Source organism: Halichoeres trimaculatus, unplaced genomic scaffold (genome assembly GCF_033239565.1).
Source record: "Halichoeres trimaculatus isolate MK-OKI-2021-1 unplaced genomic scaffold, fHalTri1.1 fHalTri1_scaffold_12, whole genome shotgun sequence".
Lineage (NCBI taxonomy): Eukaryota > Metazoa > Chordata > Actinopteri > Labriformes > Labridae > Halichoeres > Halichoeres trimaculatus.
In genome coordinates this window covers 34685001-34711583 of record NW_027437190.1, presented here as the reverse complement: position 1 = coordinate 34711583, position 26583 = coordinate 34685001, and the positions used below count along the sequence as shown (strand labels likewise).

Sequence of the window (26583 nt, the reverse complement as noted above, 5' to 3'; positions counted from 1 at the left end):
CATTATGAAATAAAAACTGACTTTGAAAAAAACACATTTTTTAAAATTTTATAAAAGCTTTGAAAATGAATAAAAAAGTCAATTATCTAAAAAAGTATGAAATTGTTAAAACAATAATTTTGAAATATTTAATTAGAATAATTTGATAGTAAAGAGTAATAGAAAATACTTCATATTAATAGCTCCATTATTTACAATTTAACGGCCTTATAACATATTTTTCTGTCTTTTTAAAAAAAATAGTATTTGTTTTAAAATCTTGTTTTTATTTATTTTATTATGAATCTTTTGTGCTTCCGTAGGAAACAGTTTGACGTCACATTGTAAAAATGTTTTGTCTCAATAAATGTTTACAGGGTAATATTTAAATGCAGTAATCCTCAGATAACACAAATAATCTCATATTTATTAATTTCCTCTGATTCACTTTAATTTGTACTCCTTTAGACGTTTGAGACCAGCTTTTTGTGTTTTTATTTTTATTTTTTTGATCCAAATCAAAGTGTTTTTCAAAAAGTGAGCGACAAGCTGAAGATATAAAAGTGTGAGTTTATCTGAAACATTCAGAGCACAGTACACGCAACAGAGTTACTTTACAAAATATTTACAGAGCACTTTAAAATTTTGTTTATTCAACCAGCAGAAAATCACAATGATCAGACGTTAACTCTCATTTTTTGGCAAATTACAAAACTGTTTGGATTGTTCTGAATCATTAACCTGTAAAGTTTGAATCAGATCACTCAAAGTTTGTTGTGCTGGATCAAAAAAGTCTTTGTTTTTACCCAGACTGCCCCTCAGTGGAGTTCCCCACAGCACCGTGCTGGGTCCACTGACGTTTTGTTAAAGACTTGAACAAATCCCAGACTTTAAAGAAACTAATCTCAGAACTTTTGTCGTTTTGCAGCCTCGCTGGGACCCTGAAAGTCTTTGATGCTCGTGTTCAGATTTTTGAACTGACCGGTCCTTTCACCAGCCCCTGCTCTTTCCTCATCACCGGAGCATGAATGCTGCAGTCCCGCGCCTCGCAGAATCCAGGCACGCCTGCGATCCCGAGCATCCCTGTCTGACCCACTGCACCGGGGAAACCACGGGGGCCTCGGGGACCCTCCATGCCGTTTTTGGGCTCTGCTGGGTGACCCGGCAAACCTGTGGAGGGAAACGATAAATAAATACTGGAGCGCTCTCAGGGTTGACGAGCCCCTGATCCTCAGAGACGTTAAAATGCTGAAGGAAACCGTCACAAACCTCTGAGGCCTTGTGGTCCATCAGGTCCTGGCAGACCTTTACCTGGAGCTCCTGCGAGGCCTTTAGGTCCCTTTGAGCCTGTTAGAAGAACACAAGCTTCTCAGAAAACGACAACCCGAAATCCTGAAAGCTTGATGTTTTTTCTTTAAGTCAGAATCTGTTTTTTTTTCTCCTGACGCCCCTGAAACCGGGTCTAAACCCAGCCTCACCTCGGTTACCCTGCGCTCCCTTCTGTCCCTCCAGTCCTCTGTCACCCTGAGCTCCTCTGGCTCCTTTAGCTCCGGCTTTCCCGGCTTTGCCCTGACGGGAGGAGACAGAGACGTCGTCACACGAACCATGAAACCACAAACAGAAGTCGGTCTCTGAGAGGAGGACTTACAGGCTTTCCTGTGGATCCCATTGGTCCCGGGGCTCCTGGGGGCCCGATGAGTGTGCGGTTGTTGATGGGGCAGCCCTGGGAGCACTTGGCCCTGATGGAGGCGGCGTACTGGGAGATCTGGGCTGTGACCACACCTTTGCAGAGCTGCAGGACCTGCTCGTCCGTCAGACCAGGACCCTGAGGAACAGAGCGCGCTCAGTGCTTCGTTTGTTTTTTACAGGAAGTGGATTCTCTGATTCTTCATTCATCACTTCAGGTAAAAAAAAAAAACAGTTTATCATAAATACTTGGAAGGAAAATCGCCACTCACAGCTGGACCCAGGACTCCTTTAGGTCCCGCTCCTCCTCGAACACCCGGGTCACCAGCTGCTCCGCGCTCTCCTCGGCTCCCCGGGATGCCAGGTGGTCCAACAGGTCCCGGGACGCCATTACGACCGACTGCACCTTTGGGTCCACGCTGCAGAAATCACAGAGGAAATGTTTTTTTTTAGCTTCAGCTCCATCTGACGCTCAAAGTTTTCTGACGTTTCAGGAATAACTCCGTCAACTTCCTGTCTGTGATGATTTTATTCTTCTGTAGATTCAGACACAAAGAGTCTGCTCTGGAAAGTGTGACGGCTCCGTCTGGTGTGATTGGGCATGTTTGACGTCACGGTTCAGATCAAAAAGGTAACCACCTGTCCTTTGTCTCCGCGGTCTCCTCTCCCGCCCTGACAGGTGAAGGAAAGAGGAAACAAACAAAGCAGTGATTGATCCGAGCAGGTGATGTAAAGGGAAGTGAAACGTAAAGATCAGTTTCATCATCAGTGTATTCAGAGGACAGGGGGGTGTCACCTTTTGTCCTTTGGCACCTTTCACACCTTTCTTCCCTCCTGATCCCTGCAGCAGAAGAAAAAGTGATGAAGAGGATCAGAAACAGCAGGTGTTTCTGTTCCAGGTGTGTTTGTGGTTTAATGATCGTAAACAATGAGCCCAAAGAGGAAGAGTGAGGAACTTTCAAACACACCAGTCAGGGAAACTCCCCGAGCAGAAACAAAAACAAGTCAAATGACCGCGGTGACACGTGTCAGGCTGTGTCCCACTTCAGGAGGTAAACAACAATGACTCAGTGATTTACGCTGATTTCAGCCTCTGTCTGAAAGATTCCAGGTACTGTCTCTTTAAGAACTCCAGGACCAAACATTCTAGAAGCATCCAGGAGAGTCACCAACCAGTGATGTCATGATTTCAGCAGATCTCATTCTAATCTCACTGTTATTTTCAGCACGTTATTCATTTTTTTCAGCCCTACTGTTTTTCAATGCAAGCTTTCACAAATTTCATCTTTTATTTTTTCGGCTTGAGGCAATTTTTCAAAAGTTTAGCTTGCAATGAGATCGAATATGACACCTCCAAATTTTTCACAATTTCACTCCATTTATTAGCGCCGCCTTTGGTGTGCAACAGCTTTTAGCCTCGAATCTTTGCCCACGTTTAGTTTTGGCATCCATCATGTTGACATAATATCTGTTTTTTAAAATCTTGTAGGTCCCTTTAATTTACGACCCTGTGAGATCATAAGAACAAAAATGTCCTCAACCAAAAACTGCTAAAAAATATAACAGATTAATACTTTTTCTACTTTTCAGTTAACTTCAGTCCTGATCAAAAAAACTAAATATTTGATCATTTTTATTTTTTTTAACCCTTTAAATTCCAGTTTGATTACATGATGTCAATGTTTTTAAAAACATAAAAATCACAGAATATTGATTATTTTTTATGTAATAAATGTTGAAGGGCGGGAGATTTTTTTTTATCACATTTAAACATACATCACATGAGTAATAAAAAATGATTATGATGCATTGTAGTTTTTTTTTCTTGTAGTGTTGGATTTTTAATTTTGACAAAAATGTCCTCTACAAAAAATGCTTTAAAAACAAAACAGGAAAATATTTTAGCCTCTTTTTTTCCTTAGATTTTTCAACCAACTTCAGTTTCAATCAAAAACACCAAATATTCATTAATTTTCAGGGAAAATGTTAAATGATACAGCTTCAATATTTTTAAAGATGTTTTCATCATTAAAATGAAAGTATTCTATGCATGGACTTACAATGGGAAAATTGTCTCATCTCATGGTAAACAGTAAAAATGAAAAAGTGAACTATTTTTCTGCAAAATGAAATTAGAAAATGCAGGGGGGGGGGGGGGGGGGGGGGGGGGTTGTTTTGTTTTTTGTTTGTTTTTTTACCACCTCTGTTTATTTCAAAGGGTGGTAAATTGACACTGACAAAATATTGCAATACCTAAAAATCAATTCTATTACAAACCCTAAATATATTTAAGGCTAATCTTGAAAATCTGTATCCCCAGCCCTCCAACATTTATTCTCTGGAAAATAACACAATTTTTGTGTTTCTTTTTTTTTTTTCAAAATAAAAACAGTGACATCATGTAATCCAGTGGGCATTTAAAGGGTTAAAATAATGATAATGATAAAAAGTAGTTAAATATTTGATATATTTGGTTAGGACTGAAGTTGATTGAAAAAAACGCCAAAAAAACAAAAACAAAAAAAATCAGCTCAGGCCTCAGATCCTAATTATTAATCTATTGTGTTTTAATAGCAGTTTTTGGTAGAGCACATTTTCCCCTTTTAATGTCCTTAAAGGGTCGTAAATTTGCTGATTTTAGAAAAAAAAACTTGAAAAAATTGAATTTTAAGATTTTTCAAGGAAAAAAAAACTTCTTATAAAATTTCATTCATGTGGAGTAACACAACCTAAATTAAGACCAAAAACAAAAAAAAAATGTCCCTGAGGGGGACGTATGACAGAATTGATAACCAAAGTTTTTAATGATGATGTGAACAGTCATTAATTAAACATGTAAAAAAGGTGAAATCTCATGATATTAATGTTTAGGCTGCAGCAGCATCTATGAAAGTTGATAATGTTGTGGTTTTAATTTAACCTTTTTGCTTCAGCTTCATTAAACTCACCTCCTCACCATCAGGTCCCGTCTCACCTTTGGCGCCCTGAAAGAAAAACAAACATTTATTCTTCAACCTCCAGATTATTCCTGTGAACTTTAAAAAGAGTCTGAAGCTTTCCTAAAGTACAAACATTAGTCTCAGTATGTGTTAAGATGTCTTAAACTTTATTGATAATAAGCTGCCCTGACCACATGACTGTGGATTTTATGTCCTAGTTTTTTGTGTCCAAATAAAACACAACCATGATTCAAAAACACACAACTTCAGTGGGTTTGAAGAGTTTCTGCTGACACCGCCGTCTCAGGGGAGTGACGGATAATTTTCCACGTCTGTTCGGTCACTGTTTCCTTAATGTGGTAAAGTTTCATATCCTCATTTATTTTCAGGTCTGATGCATGAATTTGTGTCACCAAACCTCAGATTAAATTAGAAATGAAAACTGATTATAATCCTGTATGTCGGTAAGTGTATACCCACAGTGGAGCCCTGCAGACCCTTTGGTCCTGGTTTTCCTGGCACTCCGGCGTCTCCTTGTTCTCCTCCAGCGCCCTGTTGGACAAACAAACAAACATGAAGGAGCTCAAACAGTCAGTTAGCAAACAGATATGATCATAATAAGGGTTAAACTTATTTTTTAACCCCATCACAAACTCCTCTAACATCCAGATTAAACCTCACGTCTCATGCTCGTTGAACTTTTCTCACTCTTCACCATCAAACCTCTACATGCAGACAAAACCTGGATACAAACTGCATCGCTGCAGGGTGTGACACTGCCAACAAGATGCAAGAAGGTGTCCTTTCGGGTGTATACCACTATTGTATTTAGTCTGTTTCTTTCTTATTATTCCGTCCGTTCTTCAGGCTATATTTTGATCCCCTAAATGTTCTTAAAAACTAAAAATAATTGATATGATACAAAAACTGACCCTCAACATACCAAAACATGCTTTCTAGCACCACCTAGCCACACTAAAACAGCTTTCAATGGCAGTAGGAATGCCGTAGAGAGATCAAACCAACGTCAAAATGTTTGTCTCATTGAGACGCACAAGTTTTATGGAGACACCCCTGACCTATCTCAAACAGGAAGCTGGCAATTTCCCTTTCAAAATTAAATTATCTCACAATTTCGTCCCTTTACAAAAATGGTCTCCTTCTAGGCCATTAATGGTATTGGCTCAAAATTCACTCGGATGACAGAGTGGACCCTGCTTTACAAAAGCTCTGTGTGAATTTGTTGTCTCTCAAATGGTTTTTGAATGACGAGCCCTCAACATTGGTGAACCCCAAAGAAGCTCTTTCAGCTCCCCCTATTAGAATGAATGGGAGAGGAGAATCCAGCTCCACACATGCTGCTGCAGTTAGGCCTCTACACAAAAAAGTAAAAATTGTACAGCTTTAAAATTGACATGGATGGATTCCTGACAAAATTTACTACAAATATAGCTGATTTTTAGAGATTTGGTCCAAATTGTGGCATCTGTGAGGGGACATTTCTAAAACTTCAGTTAGTTTCCCTCCTGAGAGGGCAGCAGTTGGTGATGATGTCACAATGAGTAGGAGTTCCGTGCAGCTGGTCATGTGACTCAGCAAAGTATATTCTCTTCTATTCTATTCTAGAATCATTTTTACTGCTTGGTTTAAACGTGTCATAAACAGTGTGTTCTCAGCAGCATTGTGCAGCACTTTGGTTAGCTTCTGCTGTTTTTACATGTGTTTTATAAATAATTTGGATTTCACCTTTTACAAATTCACTCACTGCATTAACACTGAAACTGCCCGCTGACATTTGGTCAAACACAGTGACTCTGTCTGTTATCGTTTTTTTTCTTTTAGGGACTTTCTCCGTCTTGTTTACAACCCGACCACTGACCTTATCTGACCAATGACCTTATCTGACCACTGACCTTATCTGACCAATGACCTTATCTGACCACAACGACAGATTAGCAGAAAACAAGCTAACCTTTGAAAAATAAGGTGTGGGGGAATTTACAACAGCTGCATGAGGTCTGGTGTATTTTTAGAGTCTGACTTGTTCAGAGATAAATGTGCGAGTTTCATTAAAAAGAAGAAGAAAAACTCCCTTTGTATATTTTAAATCAAACTTTTTACCACGATACTTAAAGAAGTTGAGTTACAGAAACTGTTAATCTGTGATGAGTTGCTGTTCTTTTCTTTCTGTAGGATGTTACTTAAATAAAACCAGAAAAACTTCATTTTTGTTTCCTCAAAGCGTCCTTCCTTTTTCCTTTAAAGCTGACACATCTTTCATATTTATGTTCTCCTTTCTTTAATCAGACAGAAAGTTTCTGACGCCCTGTATAATTTTAAATCCAAACAGGAAGTCCATCACCATAATAAAATAACTGACGCTGGTGTTTTTATCTTTAGGGGGAACTGATTAGTTTAGTTTTCCCTCTCTTGCAGACTGACTCAGTCTGGAGTTCAGGTCTTTTTCCTCCTTCAAATGAAACATAAATGAGTTACTCTCTTCACAGTGTTTACTTACCACAGCGCCCACTCGGCCTCTGCGTCCTCTCACACCACGGTCGCCCTTAACGCCCTGCAGGGGGACAACACACACACACCAGAGACAAGTTCAGCTGTTTGCAGAGAAAGACTACGCAGTCGAATGGCGCCTGGGTTGGCAGGATCAGTGACACTCCGAGTTTCAAAGGGTGGCTCAGTTTGTATAATGAAGACCTGGGGAATAAAGGCTGACCTCCACCAGCTGTTGGACTGACCACATACTGGAAATGTGGGTGCTGCATATCTTAGTTTCACTTTCAGCTGCTTTCTTTGCTGCAGCAGCTGGTTGGAGTTTCAGTTTGATGTTGCAATGATCCAAATGTTTCTGTTTTGGTTAGGAGGGGATGGGCAGTCTGCAGGAAAAGCTGTGGGATGATTGTGATCCAGGGATGCACTGAGATGAAAACTTTGGCAGATACCGATATCTGATATTAATACTGTTGTTATGGCCGATAACCGATATTTACTGATATTTACCGATATTTACCGATATTGATATTGCTTAAAAAAAAAACTAAAAACATCAAAAACAGGACGAGAGACATAAAAGTAGAGAGTCCTCTCTTCCTAGGTAGTTTTTGTGTTTACATTGTCTCACAAACTTCCTCTGATCTGTCACAGCTGTCAGTTGCAGACTCTGAACTTTCAAAATTTCTTGTCTTAAATTTTTGTAATTTCAATTTTTCACAGAATTTTTGCTATCTTTTTTTTTTTACATTCAACTCAGCTGAAATTTTTAAGACCAATATTTATTTTTGGAAATTTTGGCAAATTTTTAAATTTCAACTTTTTAAGAATTTTTTTTTTTTTTTGCAATTAACAATTTTTTAAAATGTTCAAAATTTTCAAGTGTTTGAAATTTTTCTTAATTAACATTTTTTAAAAAAATTTAAATGTCTTTTTCTCTTTGTAATTTTTACCTAATAAAACATTTTTTAAATTTTGCAAAATGAAATTATTTTTTTCTTAAATTTAAGTAAACTTTTGAAATTTCTTGTCTTAAATTTTTGTAATTCAAAATTTTTCATGTAATTTTCACTAATTTAGAAAAAAAATCAACTCATTTAGATTTTCAATTTTTTTTTTAATTTTCAGTTTTCTTTTACAAAATTTGAGCAAATGTTTTAACCTATATATATTCTTTTAATTTGGCCAATTTTTAAATTTCAACTTTTTTTGCATTTTAACAATTTTTTTGAAATGTTTAAAATTTTTCTGAACTATTTTTTTAATTTTTGCAAATTTTTAAAATTTCTTTTTTTTCTTAATTTTGCAAAGTTTTGTCATTTATACCTAATGAATTTTTTTTTAATTAAATTTCTTTTTTTTTTTAATTTTTGAAACCTTTTTAAATTTCAACTTATTTAATAATTTTGCTCATTTTTAATGAATTTTTTGCAAATTTTGGAAATCCCTTTTTTTTTTTTTTTTTGAAAATTTAACAATTTTTTTGATATTATCAAAACAACACTAAGATGTTACATGTTCTATGTTACAATTTAGAACACTGTTTGTTGACATAATTTTACAAAGATATTTACCCTACATAGGGTAGAGTTTTGAACACTCAATTGTCTTTATTGTGATGATAAAGTAGATTTTGTGGTGCTTCCTCTCAATCCACAGCTTCACAGCAGAGCCCACAAACCCACCAGGACTCTGACCCTGGGCGTCTGCAGAGACAAAGAGGTGCAGTGTGACAGCGGCTAACATCATAACCTGAGGTGACTCACAGGAGTCAGCTGTGTCTGAACTACAATAACACTCAGTGATTGTGTATTGTTGTTGAGCCGAGCTCGATGACAGAAAAGTTCCCCTGAGATGAATCACATTTCTTAAATTTCTTTTCTGGATTCTGTTCCAAAGAAAACGGCCCATGATAACCGGACGTGTTAATCAGGAATCTGTGGTTATTCCCCTTTGTTTCTGGATAATTCACACACATTACTGTCTGGTTGACTCATGACCACAAGACTCAGAGTAGATAAACAACCAGAGAGCTGCACTGTGTAAAGCAGAGAAGTTACAAACAGTCTTCATACTGTCTTTGATTTACGCTGCCTGGTTTGTGCAGATACGTAGGGAGGAGAATCAGGGGGAAGTTTTTTAGTTTCTTTAAGGATTTGCCCAAAATATAAGAAATTGTGACTTTTCCTTTTAGATCCTCAGATTACAGCAAAAATAGTTTTACTGTGGCTCCATTTCTCTTTGGTGAGCAGGTCAGTTTGGAAAGGACTCTGATTGTTTGCTGTCCACACAACAACAACAAAACAAACATTTCAATATCTTGAAAGACGGTGTGTTGGAGGTTTCTTCCAGTCAAAGGAACTGTACTTAACACTCCTTATCTTATCTTGCTGAAGGGTTTCTGCTAATAAAGTTTGATAAACATTAACAGTTCTGGACTAGAGATAGACTGTTATGTTTTTTCAGGGCCGATACCGGTATCCATTATCAACAGTTAAGAAGGCTGATAACCTATGTTTGGGGCCAATATTCATTTGCAGAAAAGGTGAAAAACTTGGCGTCAAAATTAGGGATAATACAAACTCCAACACTTAACTCTGTTCAAAGCCTTTAAGCAGTGCCCAGGTTCAGCAGCTGGCTGATAAAGCTAAATGAAAACTTAAAAACATAAACAGCTCCCTAAAGTTTTCTACATTAAGTCAAGTTTTCAAAAAAAAAAAAGAGACAAATCAGACGGTACTGTGGGTGGGACAATGCTATAGCATAAATAACACGGATTAATATTTAATTTCTTATCAGCCAAAAAAGAAAAAAAACAATGCTGATATGCCTCAAATTGCTAAATATCGGCGCTGATAATCGGCCTATCCCTGGTCTGGGCTGTTAATGTTTTTCTAAAGTGCCCTGAGAAAACATTTGTTATGATTTGGCGCTAAATCAATAAAGATTGATTGATTGATAAAAGATACACACACAGGAAAAGGTTGAGGGACAAAATAACCCTCAAAAAAACAAACAATAAAAACAAGAACATTAAAAAAATAACAAACATCCCAGTTTATCGTCCTCTTTAAATCTAGCCTTTAGTATCACCTAAACGTTCGACCTGTGGTGGCGAGCACCGACGCTACAGTTAGAAGCCGCTAAAACAAGACAGTGAGATGAAGTCAGCTCAGAGTTCTTGTGGTGCCAATTTTTGTTTACCGTATTTTCTAGACTACGAGTCGCACTTTTTTAACGGTTTGGCTGGTTCTGCAACTCACAGTCAGGTTTGACTCATATATCAAATAAATTAGCTGTTTTTTGGGGGGAAAGATCTCTAAATTCACACATACAAGAGAAATATTGATGCGGAAATATCTTCATGGCACTGATGGAGGCTCTGTATCTCCAGCACGGACAGCTCCCAGTGTTTCACGCTGCGTTCAGCGCCTGATAACCTGATTTAGAGAAATTTCAAATAAAAGCTCGCGCGTCTTCTTCGCTCTCCACTGTAAACAGTTTTTTGAGATTTGAGTCACAAAACTCCTGTAACTTTTTAAGAGCGAGGATGTCTATCAGATGTAGCTCACACTGCGCTGGTCTCAGCAGCAACACTCACAGTAGAGCAGAGGACAGGGTGAGAGGAGCACACAAAGAGAAAAGAAAGTGAAACTTAACTATGGTCACAGGAATGAGGAGCTGTAGAAAAATATTTAAATCTCCTAATAAACAAATACATACTTATCAAAGTTATATGTAAATATTTCTCTCTGGAAATTCTGTAAACATTCCAAATCTGTTACATTACATGTGATTTATAGTCTTTGACACGTTTTTTGGACTGATACAACTCACACTTTGGAGCAACCTTTACTCCAGATAATACGGTAATCATTTCAAATGACAAAAATGTCACTTTGCGTTGAACTGTTGGTCTATTTATTCAGTGCCAAGGATATTTTATTTACCATTTCCAGAGTTTTCCTCATCAGGAATAAAAGTTCTGTGTTTTAAAAGTTTATAAAAAGTCTTTAAAAACTTAAAATTATTGATTGAGCCTTGCAAACGTTGCATACTCAGAACGCAGTAATGTTGTTTTTAATGGTCTTTACATTTGGAAAATAAACATGATTTAGTTGTTTAAACTTAAGGATGTGTCTATTTATTTACCAAAAAACACATGAATTGAAAAATCTTGCTTCTCATAATTCAGATAATTTTTTTTAAAATCAGATTTGTTGCTTTCTATGATCATTTTGGTGTTGATGCAACTAAAAAATTATATTTAACTGCAGAGTCCGGTGTGTTACCTTAGGACCAAACTGTCCTGGGTCGCCCATCACACCCGGGACTCCGATCGGACCCTGTAGAGAGAGTCATTTTTATTTTTTGGTTATTTTTTTAGAACAAGGGACGTTTTTTTTTTTTTAAATGATCAGGATTCTTTGTAAACACATGAACTCACATCTTCGCCGGGGTCACCGTCACTGCCGGGCAGGCCGTCCTGACCCTGAGTCCCCTGAGAGAGAAAAGAAGAAGAAGAAAAGAGAAATGAGAGTGATTTCAGATCTTTGATTTTCTGTTTCAAACCACTCTTTGTCAGTCGTTTCCCTTTATTTACAAAACAAGCTGCAGCAGAAAGGTCTGGTAAACTTTGGAGCTCCTGAGCTTTCATTTTCATTTTGAGTTTGGCGCCCACCGGGGACAGACACACCTCTTATCTCAGACAGTTTATCATCCACTCCAGCTCTTTGCAGGAAACTCTAACCATCACTTTGTCAGATAACTTCCTCATGGCACCGCTGTCAGTCATTAACCTCATTAAAATGTCTATCTCCACTTTGTTTGGGCAGGTTTTCAGTATGAAACTGAATCTGCTAAAACATTTTCTTTTTCAGGGCTCTGACAGCTTCATTTCTGCTCAAACTTTCACTTTTTCTTCCTGAAAAAACCCTCTCACACACAGTGGTTTTGTTTTTATAAAGAGTTTAACACTCTGCACTTTCTCTTCCCTTCAGTAGTTGGTGGTTAATTTTAACACAGACCCTCAGGAGTCCATGGGAAGCTTTTGGTTTTTGTTGGTCTCATGTAGTGATGTCAAAACTTCCCAGAGGATCTTTAAACTGGAATCCCTGAGCTGATCCAGCTCGGTGACTTCATCAAGGTTTACAGAAACTTTCCTGAGGGCATGTTCACACACGTACTGACGACAGCTTCCAGTTTCTACTTGACCCTGATGAAATCACAGACCGCGTCGAGCTATAGAGGCTCCTTTCACGGCTCTTTCCTGCTGAGGTAATCTGAAAACTGCTCTGACTCAAAGTGAAAGTCTAAGATGAAGAAACTCTTCAAAACTCTGAGAAAAACTTTTCATAGATTACGACACAGGTTCAGAAATGAGGAAAAGAAATATTCCTCTCTTCCTCCTGGGAAACTCAACACTTCTCAACACCTGACTCAGACTAATTCAGACTTACAGCGAATGATCTTAATCAGGTTCGACTGGAGTCCTGTTTGGAGACTCCAGGAAAGAGTCGAACAAACTTTACAACCGTGTTTGGATTGAGAGATTAGAGGAATTACAAGAAGAAAAACAACCTTTGTTCGGTCAAAAATGTGGCCTGAGATTAAAATATGTTATCATACTCTCTGATCTTGTTAACCAGAGAGAGCATGCAGCTCAGGGAGCAGAGACATGCAACAATGGATGAGAAAAATGGAGCCAATGTTCGGCAAGAAGAGCTGAGAAACTAGCAGGAGTTATGAAAACATGACAGGAAAAATTAAAGGAGAAGGACAGAGTCAGGCTGAGGTTAAGACAGGAACTTTAGAGTTTGACAACATGAGATAAAAAGAGAAAAGGAAAAAAGATAAACAATGAAAAAAGTCAAAGTGATGACAGGGAATGTCAAAATACTAAGAAAAAAAAATGACAGTCAAAATGTTGCCAAAAAAAAAAGAATTAAAAATAATTTGATAAGAAGGGAAAAAAGAATGAGAAAAGTCAAAATAATGAGATAAAAATAAAAAAAATCAGAAAATTAAAAATAATGAAAAAAGACTCAGAAAAGTCACAATAATGAGATAAAATCTGAATAAAAATAAGAAAAGTCAAATTAATGAAAGAATTAGAAAAGAATTGTCAAAACAGAATGAAAAAAGTCAAAATAATGATAAAAAGTGAAAAAAAAGAGAAAAGTCAAAATATTGAGAAAAAAAGTAAAAAAACAATCAGAAAATTAAAAATAATGAAAAAAGAATGAGAAAAGTCAAAATAATGGCAAAAAAACTAAAAGAAAATTAGATGAAAAGTCAATCTGATGTGAAAAAAGTAAAATGATGAGAAACGTTAAATAATGATAAAAAAATAAATAAATAAAAAAACTGAACAGTCAAAATAGTGAGAAAAAAAACTTTAAATGGTGACATTAAAAACCAAAACAATGAAGGAAAAAAGCCAAGAATACGAGAAATTTTCAAAATATTGAGAAGAAACGTCATAATAAGTTAATTACAATTTAAAGAATGAGACAAAATTAACAAAACTAAATCAATAAATTATTGTTATCTAAACAATAATAAAATATTGAAATGAGAAGAGAAAATAACATCAGGAAAGTAAAACTTGGACGACTCAAAAGTCACAATTTTGACATAAAGACTTAAAATAGTGACATATATGTCCAAACTTAAAAATGAAAAATCAGAATGACACGAGAAAAGTCAAAATAATCACAGTTAATGTCATACGTGGAGATGAAAAGTCATGACTTTTGTCTTGTTCTTTTGACTCATTGAACAATCTCGTTTTAATATTTTAAGATTTTAACCTTTAAACTCATATTTTCATGATTATTTTATATCACTTACTTTCTCCTGACGTCCTACTCTGTCTTCAGTTTATCTCATTATTCCCATGTTTTATGACATTATTCAGACTCACTGTCTCATTGCTAACTTTGTTTTCAGGGTTTTTCCTTCATTAAGACCACGTTCACTGTGTTCTTTAACTTAAGTAGTATCCGCCTTAAAAATTCTTTATTTGTTAAATTCGACATCAAACTAAAACAGTTATTTCTTTAAGTAACGTGCAGTTATTTCTTCTTCTTTGGTTATAATTATTTTCTTGATACCCAGACAAACACACTCAGTGAGTTCACACACATCCACCCCTGAGTCAGATCTTCACCCTGCTCCGTCTGCCACCGCCTGTCTGTGTCTGTGTCTGTGTGTGTGTGTGTGTGTGTGTCTGTGTCAGTCTGATGTGTGTGTGTCACACAGAGTCGACACGTGTTCATTGTTTTGATCCTCAGCACTTGCTTTCAGCTGTGATGGAGTTTGTGTCGGCGGCTGATGGAGTCAGACATCACGCTGGTTATTCTTGTGTTTGCCTCATTTTTTCCTTCACGTGCTTTTTGCACTAAAAATAACTTCTTCCTTTTTTTTAGTTTCTTCTTGTTTGCTTGTGATCGTTCTTGTGGCATCTTGTGTAATAAGTTGGGTTTGGTGTTTCTGTTGTAATTTAAGTCGTAACGTCCTGCCTGATGCTGTGTCACCCCCTCTTTTATGCAGACCTGGTTCTTCCCACAGATGCTGGACCTGAGGAATCTGGAGAACTCATGTTTCTTCTATCTCTCTGTGGTAGAGTCCCGATGCTCTCGTGTTTCTTTTTTTACTCAAACCAGCACCCAACAAGGTTATTATTATTACTATTTTTTATTATTATCAATTAAGTTATTCTTATGATTATATTTTTTATTATTATAAATTTTTATTATTATTTTTATTATAATAATTTTTTTTGAATTATTTTCATTTTCATTATTTTTATTATAATCATTAATTATATTATTATTTTCAATTATCAATTTTGTTGTCATTTTCATTATTTTTATTATAATTAATAATAATAATATTATTATTTTTATTATTTTTTAATTATCAATTTTGTTATCATTTTCATTATTATTATTATTATTTTTTTCATTATTAATTTTATTATTACTATTTTCTGGTTTATTGGGCACAGCTGTGTTTCAGGTACAACGGATTTTTTTTTGACATAAATGTTTCCAAAAGTGCCTCCTTTACTCCAAGTTTTACGGTACAGTGACTAAACAGGCTGAAATTCATCTGATCATTTATATTATCATTAATATCATTATTATTATTTTTTATTATCATTAATATCATTATTATTTTAGTTATTATTTATTTTCTTATATTAATATTGTAATTATTATTGTAATTATTATTTTAATTAATTTTATTATTATATTTATCATTAATACATTTTTATCATTAATAATTTTATTATTATAATTTTGATTATTATTATTATTTTGATTTTATGATTATTTAATAATTAATATTTTTTTTATTTTTCATCATTATTGATTTTATTTTTATTTTTTTATTTTTTTATTGGGCACAGCTCTGTTTCGGGCACAACTGATTTTTTTGAAAAAAGTGTTTCCAAAAGTGTCTCCTATACTCCAAGTTTTACTGTACAGTGACTAAACAGGTTGAAATCCTCCTGGTGGTCCTGTTTATGTTTCAGCCTCACTGATATTTGAAGAGGGGATTTTTTGTGTGCAATTGGGCTGTCGCCAGAAACCAGAAGTTCACAAGATGCTATCATACGCCCACACACACATTCACATGGCCACACACACCCTCAGGAATGTGAAGGAGGGGAAACAGCCTCTAAGAGATAAAATCAACATTATGCTGCAGTCTTAACATGAACATGTCTGTACCTTAGGCCCACCTGGTCCAGGTAATCCGGGTTGACCTTGGTAACCCTGAGGAGGACAAACAGGAGATATTTCAAATTTATAAAATGAATAAAGTCAAAGATCAGGAGGAAAAGACTGAAATATTTCACTGTTGCACACACAGAGTACAGATATCACATGCTGAACATGCTGAGGCTCACATCCTCATTTTGACCCTCGCTCTGAGTCATTTGCTCTATAGGTGAAATGAAACACACATGACATATGTGACACGCAGCCGCCCAATGACCACTTCTCCACATGTCGTCACAGAAACGTAGTAAAGGTGACGTTTGCTAATTCAACAACCAGCTGAAATTAAGACATTTAATCGACTCTACACTGAGAAAATTCACCTCAGAGTTAAATCAGGACACTGAACCAAACTGAAACCTTTAACTCATAATAAACCTTTGATTTATGGCTGAAAGTCAAATCTTCTCATAAAAACCTGATCAATGATTCGCTGACTTTAAAGGAGCTGAAGCTGCAGAAACTAAAACTTCTCTCTTATCTTTGAAACTGTCTTTATCTAGACTTTAACAAAAGCATTCCTCTTTAACTTTGCTAACTCTGCCCCCTAATGGATGGGATGTGTTTTCTTTAAACTATTTTTAAAGATCTCAAACAGAAACTTTACTTTCTTTCTTGATCTGATTTCTTGAATACTTTATGTTTTAATACTTAATTTTCTTTGATGACATATTTCTTTGTATGCTGTCTGAAGTTACTGTTCAGTATTAACTCCCTAAATCATTTAAAATTCTACTTTAATAAATGCAAAAGCGTCAGTCTCTGTGAAATCTCATCTAAGAAAGGAGTAAAAAAGTTTTTGGAGTCATGCAACCTGGACTCTGCTGTAGAATAATCTGAGTCTTATTAAGCTTTAAATGATTTTAAGAGCAGGTTAAAAAGATTGAAGGAAGAATTTTTCATCCTCAAATTAGTTGAAAAGTTTGAGCTAAAAGGATCATGCAACATGCAGTTTTTATCCAACATATATACTTCTTTTATATCTTTAAAAGTTAAAACGTTCGTTGGAGGAAAGTGAACAGAAAAAAAAAGAATAAATTAATTTATGTAGGATTGTCCTTACGGTGGATCCTCTGTCGCCGACATCACCGGGGAACCCTGGAGCTCCAATCTGACCCTGCAGGAAAAGACTGGATGGTTAATGAACCCTAACTTCACTTCTGGCTCTGTCAGCCACTAGTGGTGAGCCGAGGAAGTGCAACAAGGTTCCAACACGGAACAGACAAACCACGACATCTGAGTATCTATAAAAAACGTTGAAAGTGTTTCATGATCTGTGTGTTTCTTCACCTTCTGTCCGTCTCGTCCCTGAGGACCCTCCTCCCCTTCGTCCCCGCCCGACCCCTGAGCAGAAAAACACACGTCTATGACGAGAGAAGGACTCAAGACGATTCAGAAAAACACTTTTCCATCAGATACACTTTCATAGGAGCCATTCAGCCTCAGCTCACCTGGAAAGTCATTTAGGAGCCACAAAATCTACTTTTTCTTCACAATAAAGACAATACAGTGTTTAAAACTCTATGCATGATAAAAATCTAGCATATTATTATCTAAACATGAAGGTTTTTTTAATTAATTGTAAATTTGATGTATTATTTCTATTCATATTTTTGATAAATTTTTTTGAATTTAAAAAAAACTAATAAATACTTTAAAAAAATTGAGAATTAATTGAAAAAAAAAAAGTGGAAATATTTTGGAAAATTTGAAAAAGATTTGAAACAATTTTGAAGTTCCAAAGAGTTGCAAAATTACAAAACATTCAAAATTTAATAAATTTGCTTAAAAAAAAATAAAAAAATGTGCAAATTAAAAAAATTAAATTAAAATCAAATTTCAAACGATTTTGAAATGTTAAAATGTTGCAAAAATTGCAAAATATTTAAAAACTAAAAAATTTGCAAAAAATTTTACAAAATTAAAAAAATCAATCAATCTTTGTTTGTATAGTGCCAAATCATAACGAACGTTTTCTCAAGACACTTTACAATAACATTAATAAATAAAATCAGAATTAAATTTCAAACAATTTTGAAATTTTAAAATGTTGCAAAAGTTGCAAAATATTTAAAGTCCCAAAAAATTAGCAAAAAAGTGTGCAAATTAAAAAAATAAAATTAAAATTAAATTTCAACAATTTCAAAAATTACGTTTTTGAAAATTTTAATAGTTGCAAGGATTAAAGATTAAAGAATTTGCAAACATTTAAAGAATTGCTAAAATTTTATGAATTTGCAAAAATTCAAAAATGTATGAAATGCAATTATTTTTCCAAAAAATACAACTTGTGAAATTATACATTAAATTTATTACATAAATTGATTAGTTTGCCCATCAATACCCTCTGTCAGAAATATAATTTTTTTCTATTTTAATTTTTTTTTTCTTTAAGCTACAAGAAGCCACTGCAAGGGAGTCGAAGGGCCGCATGAGACTCCAGAGCCACAGGTTGAAGACCCTTGCTTATCAAACATGGAAGTAGCAGAATCAAACTCTTCCTATTCAGCTTTAAAACTGTCCAATAATTTGCCTCGTTAAAAGGAAATAAACATTTCTAAACTGTACCAAACTGAACTGATTTAGCTTCAGAGAGACAAAAAAAACTTACATGTGTAGTAATATCAGTACAAAGAGCGTAACATGTGTGCTGTTGTGCGTGTTTCTGTGTTTCATCACCTTGATACCTTTACCACCCTTTGGCCCTGAGGGCCCAGCGTCACCACCAGAGCCCTGAAAACAAAACATGAAATCAAAATGGGTGAAACTTTAAAGTCTGTCAGTGTCAAATTAATTTCATAGTCTAAAATCAGAAGAATAAGACAGATAGTGAAGTCAAACAGGTCAGTTTCGATGCTGAGTTAATTTAATTTCTCATATAAATGTTATAAACATCAGTCTGGGCTGTAAAACCTCTGATCTCTTTTAACTGTCGGCTGTTAAGCCCCGAAAGTCACTGCTGCTACGTCTCTCTGAGCAAACATGGCGCTCACTGTGGTTTGGTTACAGCCGCAGTTTGGTGAAAGAAGAGCTGGGTGGTTTCCAAACGTGGGAACAAACGAATACTGAAACAATGCTTCACAGGCCACCTGTGGTCTGCAGGTGGTTTCACTCGCTGCTAACACCTTCGCCTGTTCATCCCCAGACATTTTTACCAACAGCCTCAAAAACCAACTTGATTAAAAAGTAGATGTTGATCTTTTTAAGCTCTCAGTCAAAGCGTAAGGTTGTTTCCTCACCATTTCACCAGAAAGTCCCACTCCTCCTCTGGGTCCCTCCATCCCGATGTCACCCTGTCACAGGAGGAGAGGTGAGGGTTAATGATGCTGTCAAATCATGTTTATTATTTTAAACTAGAACACCAACACAGCTCTACCGACTAACAAACCTGGTTCTGATAACTCCTCTATGTATGAACACCTTTATTTTTACCATACACCCTAATAATCCACTATTAATAGATTACTTTTAATTAATTCTGTCATGTATAGCCATAAAAAAACGGAATGAATGAGACTGTTTCCCATTAAAACATCGTTAAAGCTGAGTGAAACATCGCTAGTTTCAACCCCTCAGTAAGGAAAGTCTCTATTGGCTGTCCCAGAAGTCACTATAAGCCACTAACTAAGTTGCTTTTTGTGTCTTCTGTGATATTTTTATTATTTTTTCTCCTGTGTTTGTCTGGAGATCCTACATGTAACCATGGCTGCATTGTTTACATGTGAACTCAGCTGTTAGCAGCCTGTAGCATGTCAGTGCTAACTGGTGCAAGGCCGGATGTTTCCCCACAAGGTGAGGAGAAGGAGGTGAGGACAACGTGCTGGTTCTCTGACGACATGGACCTGTCCTTCCATCCATCGTTATTGGGAACGTAAGATCTATCTCCAATAAGATGGACGAGCTAGCTGTGCTGAGGGAATACCAGAGGGCAGAGTAGCATCATGCTATTCAGAGAGCTTGTGTTCACCTTCAGGCCGAGTACTCCGAACTCTCCTGGGTCTCCTGGAAGTCCAGGTTCTCCCTGTAGGCGAGAAAAAGGAGAAGCAGATCATTGAAGAGATGAAACTTCTCCTCTTGTTGACAAACGCTGAGCACAGAGACCGGCTCTGAACTCACCATCGCTCCAGAGAAACCAGACGCTCCATCGTCTCCTTCGAGCCCGGGGTCACCCTGAGAGAGGGGGGGTCAAAAGGCAAGAATAAAACAACAAGAACAAATCAGATCAGATTAAACTGTAGGAAAGTTTTTCATATTAAAGTTACAAACAGAAATACCAGCTGCTGCTGTTAGGATGAAGCTGTTTCATTTTTAATTTTCATTTTTAGCATTTTCAGCTCCTATACAAGTTTAATACATGTTTAATTTTTCCAACCATTGAGTCAAACTCTGTGTAGAGGTCACAGCTCAGCTCAGAGATTACCTCAGTCTGTCTCTGAAATATCGTTTTCTTTTTCAGCTCTGTATGAAAATATAAAACAGATTTGGGAATTCTTCAAGCATTCCTCTTTTTACTTTTACTTTCTTTTCTTTTTTTGGCTCAGTCTTTCTCCATCAGTCATTTCTGCAGCTTCACTTTCACTTGTTTACAGCTCAAGTTTACTTTCACTTTCAGTTGCTTTATTTGTTTGTTTGTCTGCAGGAGCATGTGAGTCTGTCAGCGTGTTGGATCATGAGGTGATGTTAAATGTGAGTGTTGATGTGATCGACTCACCACAGGTCCCGTGTCTCCTCCTCGTCCTCTGACCCCTTTGGTCCCTTTGTAACCCTGGAAACGAGTCCAGTCCAGTGAATTTATTCAGGTTGATTCTTCATGAATAAAAAATGTTGTAATGAAACTTTAAAGTCTCACCTCTCGGCCTTGAACTCCTGGATCACCTGTCTTACCCTGCAGACCTCTGGATCCCTGCGAACAAACACGAGAGTCAGAAAATAAGACGAACACTCGCAGATGACGTCAGTGTTTCTTTGATATGAGAGTAAATAAATCTGAAGATATCACCACGTTACGTCAGAGATTTTTAGGTTAGATTCAAACAGTCAAACTTTATTCATAGAGGAGGATTCCTTCATCTCTAGATGCTTCAAAAACAGAGGGAAGCATCTCGAACAGTCATGAAAACCAGATTTAAGACAAACTTAACCTCATTTCTTTTGTTCTTTTGGACAAAGCAAAAACCCCAAAACCCCAGTTTAGAGTCCTCCTTCTCTGGTTCTTCAGTTCACTTCATTTAAACAGCCCTGATTTGCCCTGTTCGAGTCCAATATGTAACAACAACCGAAAGCAGAGGAGTCAGAAGTATTCACATCTGTAACTCAAGTAGAAGTATGGATAGTAGGGTTTAAAAAGACTTTCGTAGGGGTTAAAGTATCAGCTTGAGCTTTTTACTTAAGTAGAAGTGAAAAAGTTCTGGTTTCAAAACAACTTTAAGTAGAACCCCCTCCCCACCCACTCCTCTCCCCAGGAGGAGAATGCCAAAGTTGAAGAGCCATCACTGCTCTGTTTTTGGCTGTAAACAGCCACATAGCTCTATGCTCAAGCTTCCCATCTCTGAAGAAGACAGACTAAGTGTCTAGAGTTCATTTATCAGGAAATGTTCCAGCTACACTCAGTAAAACTGTGCATGTGTGTGCTAGTCACTTCACGGCCGACTGCTTTTCCAACTTTGGACAGTCCAACAGAGGGCTAGCCAATAGACTGGTCCTGAATCCAGGTGCATTACCAACCATCCTCCAACAAACCTGGGACCCTGGAAATGTGAGTATTTTAAATGCTGTGTGCTGTGGAGCAGATGGAAGAGCTTTTCCTCAGTGTCCCCCCTGTCTCTGTGTTAGCTTCAGGATGCTAACTTTAGCTGCAGTCAGCCTGTTGTTTTAGCCTGTAATGTTACGGTAAAGGAGCTTCTCTGTTTTCTAAACATTGTGCACTCGGAGCTCGTGGTGCCGCTCTCAGTGACGTGGAAGAGCGGGGCGGTATCAGCGGTGGCTCATTTACATATGAAGGCCACGCCCACTAAATCAGAGCGTTCTGAACAGAGGGGCTATGAGAGCCTGGAAACAATGCTGCTGTGCTTGATTTATTGGCTTTTTGGACCAAAACATGTTACTACCATTTCATGAAGACATCAGTGATCCAGATTAAACTGCAGGAAAGGAGCAGGAGATGGGACCTTTAAAATGTTAAGGTTGAAAAATTTGGAGCAGCTGCTGTTGACCCATTGGGTCTTTTTATCATCAGTCATTCCAGATGAGCTGTGGTCAAACTTTACAAAATAAAAACACTTTGTAGAAATGTTTCTCTCATCTGTAGGCATCAGTTATCAGAGCTTAAAAACGAGGCTTTAGGACGGAAATTATATATATTTTTGTCACTCGGTTCCACAGACTCTGGATGCTTGCTGGCGGTACCTGTGACGGGGAATTATGGCTTCAAAACCATACAATGGTAAAAAGCAGAGCCACTCTGTCCACTTTATAAGTAGTCTATGATTTTAACCAGTTTCAACAAGTATTTGTTTGTTCTCTTTCCACAGAAGCTGTGTGATGTCTTAAATAAAAGAAACACTGAATCTGGATAAATAAGATAGAAAAAGATCGTCTTGGATAAACTAAAGGGGCCACAAATAATCGCTAATATTGCTTTGAAAATCTTGGAAAATAACCTAAGAGTCTTTAAACTAAATGATTATTTCATCAGATTTTCTCTCAAATATCTAAGTTCATCCCCTGACTCCTGCGTTTTCTCTTTCTGAACTTTTCTGTCTTTCTAGGTAGAGAAGTGAAGTAGTGGTTAAATGTCAGAGCTTGAGGAGTGGTTAACAGCTCCCTCTTCAGGCCGTTTGCTGTAATGGTTTTATGTGTTTCTTCTGCAGGTCTAACATTTCTGTGAGACTGATGGGGAAAAATGACTGGTACCTTTGGACCAGCAAATCCAGCGAACCCTGGCTCCCCGGGCTCACAGTCGCACTCTGTGGGTCCCTCCTCCAGGACTTCATCCAGCCCTGACTCCTCTGAGGAGTCCGTCTCTGGTCCCTCATACGGGACCTGAAACACAGAAACATCAGTCAGAGTCCGTCTCTCCTCGTGTTGCAGACCCAGACCTCAGCGCCTCACCTCCATGGTCTCTGTGTCCTCCTTGGCGTAGTGGGACTCGGTGGTGGTGGCGTAGGGGAAGGCGTCCTCGGTGATCATGGTGACCTGCGTGGGGGCGGGGCCATAGGGGCCGTAGGGGTCGTAGTCCTCCTCTGGTCTCTGCTCGTAGCTGTGGGTGGGCTCAGGTGGATACTCTGCAGCAGAGGATGGAGACGTCAGGTGAGGTCTGAGGTCAGGTGAGGTCACAGTCAGAGCAGGTGTGTGTGCTCACCTGGCTGAGGGGAGGCTAAGTTATCGTACTGGTCCACCAGGGAGCCCTCATAGGTGTGCTCCTCACCTGGACAGACAAACACAGCAGCTCAGGTTGGATCCTGTCAGATGATCTGACTCAGAACAGATTTAGAGGAAGAAGACAAACTTCAGGAGACTTTCTGTTAAATACAGACTGAAAAAGTAACTTTGATTTTGATGATGATGATGATGATGATGATGATGATGATGACGGTGTGTCATGACTCTGACCTGAGTGGTATCCTGAATACTCGTCCTGACAGAGAGAGGAGGCGACGCACAGCGTGAACACCAGCAGCCCTGAGAGGAGAGACGTCTGCAGGAGGAAACAAACAGATCTTCATCAGTCCACCTTAAATCTGAGCCGGAGAAAACTCACCTGAGGCCGACTCCACGCCACGCAGCCACGGCTCCTGTTTACTTGTGGAGTTATAGATAATAAAAACTCTTCACAGTCTGCTGGTCTAAATCTAACTCTGTAAATTCAGGAGAAACTTTAGAAAATCTTCAGTTGATGTCTGTGAATGAACGGATTAATCAGGATGAGAAAAACACATCAGAGGACAAAAAAGTGTAAAATCAAAGTTTGGACGGAGAGCAGAGAGTTCAAAATGAAGGATGAGAAATACATGAGGCTAATTCTTTCTTCTTCCTTGTTTCCTTCTTCTTTTCTTGCTTCCTGGTTCCTTTTCCTTTTCTTCTACCCTTCATTCTTCTCTGCTTTTCCCTCCTTCCTGCCCCTTTTCTTGTTTCTTTCTTTCTTTCTCCCTTCCTTCTTTCTCCTCCCTCCCTTTTTCTTCCCTCTTTTCCTCTCCTTCCCTCTTTCTCCTTTTCTTGCCTTACTTTCTTTTTTCCTTCTCCTTCCTTCTCTTCTTTTTTGCATTCTTTCCATCTCTTCTTCCCTGCTGTTTTTCTTCCTTCTTCTTCCTTTTCTTTTTTCCTTTTCCTTCCTTCTTTCTCCTCCTTTCTCCTTTTCTTTCCTCCTTCCTTTCTTTTCCTTCCTTCTCCTTTTTTTCTTTCTTCTCCTTCCATCCCTTTCTTTTTCTTTTCCTTTCCTTTCCTTCCTCTCTTCTCTTCTCTCCTTCCTTTCCTTCTTTTCTTTCTTTCTTCTCTTCTTCTTTCTTTCTTTTCTTTCCTTCATTTTTTTATTCCTTGTCCCTCCCTTCCTTCATTTTACTTCCTTACATTTCACTCTTTCTGCCTTTCTTTCTTTTTTCCTTTTGCCTTTAATCACTTCTATATTTTATCCTTCTTTCTTCCCACTTCATAATGATTATTCTTTTCCTTCCTCCTTTCTTCCTTACTTTTTTCCTTTTCCTTCCTACTTTTCTTTTTCATTCTTTTCTTTCTTTCTTCCCTTCTTCCATCTTTCTTTTCCTTTCCTGCCTTTTTCATTCCTTGTCCTCTCCTTCTTCCCTTCCTTACATTTCACTCTTCCTGCCTTCCTTTCTTTTTTCCTTCTGCCTTCAACCACTTCTTTATTCTTTCAATTTTTTCCCTCTTCATTTCTTTCATTCTCTTCCTTCCTCCTTTTTCCCTTACTTCTTCTCTTTCCCTTCCTTCCTCTTATTTCCTCCTTCTTTCATTCCTTTTCTTCCTTGTCTTTACTTTTTCTTTCCTTCCTCTCTTCCTTTCTTCAGGTCTAAACAGTCTGAATCTGAAAATCAATCCTGATCAAATCCTGATCCAGATCCTGATCCTGTTATAAAACCATCCTGACATGTTTCCCCCACAGCCCCCCCTAGTGGAGAACATGTTCCTCGGTCAGAAGCAGAGTTTCCTGGTGTTTTCTCAGCAGGTAACACTACAGAAATCTGACACTGATCATCAGATCTTACTTTCATGGTTGGTGTTGGTATTTTGTCACATTTCCTCTGACTTCGAGTAAAATCCTCCTCAGGTCAGTTTCTTTTAAAAAAATCTGAAAGCTGTCGACCAGCGGGTCCTCTGGGGCAGTGAGGTGTGACTTCAGTGACTCCATTTTCTTCCTTTCTAACATTTTTTATTCAGTAAATTTGCTCTGTTATAAATAAAACATTAGATGGTCATGTTTCTCCAGTGCTCCGAACTGAGTTTTCTTTTTTTCTCCTTTATTTTCTGTTATTTTACACCTGGTTCTTAAAAACTGCAGAGTAGCAAAATGAAATCTGATTTTTTTTTGGGGGTTGTTTTTTATTTTTTTAATTTAATTTAAATGAGACAAAAAAGAGAGAAACAAGAGGGTTTCTTTTCAGACTTTCAGAAACTGGAAAAAGTTTTTGGATTTACTGCATCATAAACTGAAACTCAAGGAGCCGGTGTCAGCAAATCCAAAACGAAAGATCCTGATTCTGATTAATATTCTTGTTTTTAGCTCACCTGGATACAAAAACAACTCTTACTCTGTGTTACAGGGAAAATTTTAGGTCTGTAAATTTTAACATTTTTCCTCTTTGTGTCCGTCTGAAACTCTGTGAAGTTTTCTGCTGCTGACTCCAGTCTCCCTTGAATTTTTAATCTCAATAAGACTCTACAACAATGATGGCGATATAGATAAAATACTGAGTAAGAAAAGGATACAAACAATACAGATTATTTTAATTTTAAACATGCTCTTGTTTCCTTTTTCACTTTTAACTCTAACCCTTCGAGCTGAAAAGAGTAAAATCTCAACTTAGCTCAATTTCCTTTCACATCGAAACAGAAGCTTCTTTGTTTTTGTCTCGTTTCAGTCAAATAAACTCAGATTATCACTGATCTATGAGGTGTAACATGGATGTTAGCTACAAGCAGCTCACGTTAAAGTTTTCTGTCAAAAGCTCCAATGATCTTAAGTCACCTTCATTGAGCACAAGTTTAGTTCTGGTCCCATCAGGACACCATCAGACCCAGACCCTCAGACCTCTTACCTTGTCACTGGGAGCTCCCATGGCGCTGAACAAATCCCACACAAAGCTCCTTCAAGAAACAGACGAGGGGAAAATAAAAAGACCTGATTTAGCTTTCCCTGAGCGGCTCTCCTCACAGCATGATCCCCCTGACGGCTCCCCCTGTCCTGTCCTCTGTCTCTCTGTCTGTCTCTGTCTGTCTCTGTCTCACAGGATCCCTCAGGTTCCCAGGCACCGAGGGGATCCTGTCGTCCTGCATCTCTGCGTCTCAGCAGGGTGAGAAATACCTGAGGCAGAGTCCAGAATGAGCAGAGAAACACCAGACTGAGCGAAAACGAGATGGATGAGTCTGAGAAAAACGGAACTTCCAGACTAAACTGGACAGACTTTAATTTATACAAGTTAACGTCTGTACAGTCTAAATCCTTCACTCAC

The 26583-nt window shown here is 37.4% G+C and overlaps 1 protein-coding gene across 1 annotated transcript; it reads right to left on the bottom strand.

Moving 5' to 3' along the window:
* Window positions 1–848: 848 nt before the first annotated feature.
* LOC141801248 (uncharacterized) lies at window positions 849–26407 on the bottom strand. The gene is made up of 27 exons (XM_074684225.1): window positions 26286–26407; window positions 26170–26218; window positions 23513–23597; window positions 23262–23327; window positions 23012–23184; window positions 22814–22942; window positions 20751–20804; window positions 20613–20666; window positions 20018–20071; window positions 19869–19922; window positions 19141–19194; window positions 18581–18634; window positions 17192–17245; window positions 16965–17018; window positions 15851–15895; window positions 11557–11610; window positions 11402–11455; window positions 7123–7176; window positions 5085–5156; window positions 4614–4649; window positions 2462–2506; window positions 2305–2337; window positions 1938–2084; window positions 1628–1804; window positions 1458–1548; window positions 1249–1326; window positions 849–1149 (listed from the first exon to the last, which is right to left on the bottom strand). The coding sequence occupies exons 1-27, from the start codon at window positions 26405–26407 to the stop codon at window positions 944–946; spliced, it is 2148 nt and encodes a 715-aa protein (XP_074540326.1). The 3' UTR covers window positions 849–943.
* Between the last annotated feature and the right edge of the window lie 176 nt (window positions 26408–26583).

Coding starts and splice junctions, on each gene's coding strand:
- LOC141801248 (XM_074684225.1), bottom strand. CDS start 26,407: ATGCAGGACGACAGGATCCCCTCGGTGCCTGGGAACCTGAGGGATCCT. Junction 18,635..19,140: donor TGGGACTTTCTGGTGAAATG/GTGAGGAAACAA, acceptor TTTTGTTTTCAG/GGCTCTGGTGGTGACGCTGG. Junction 2,085..2,304: donor ACCGCGGAGACAAAGGACAG/GTGGTTACCTTT, acceptor TGATTTCTGCAG/CGTGGACCCAAAGGTGCAGT.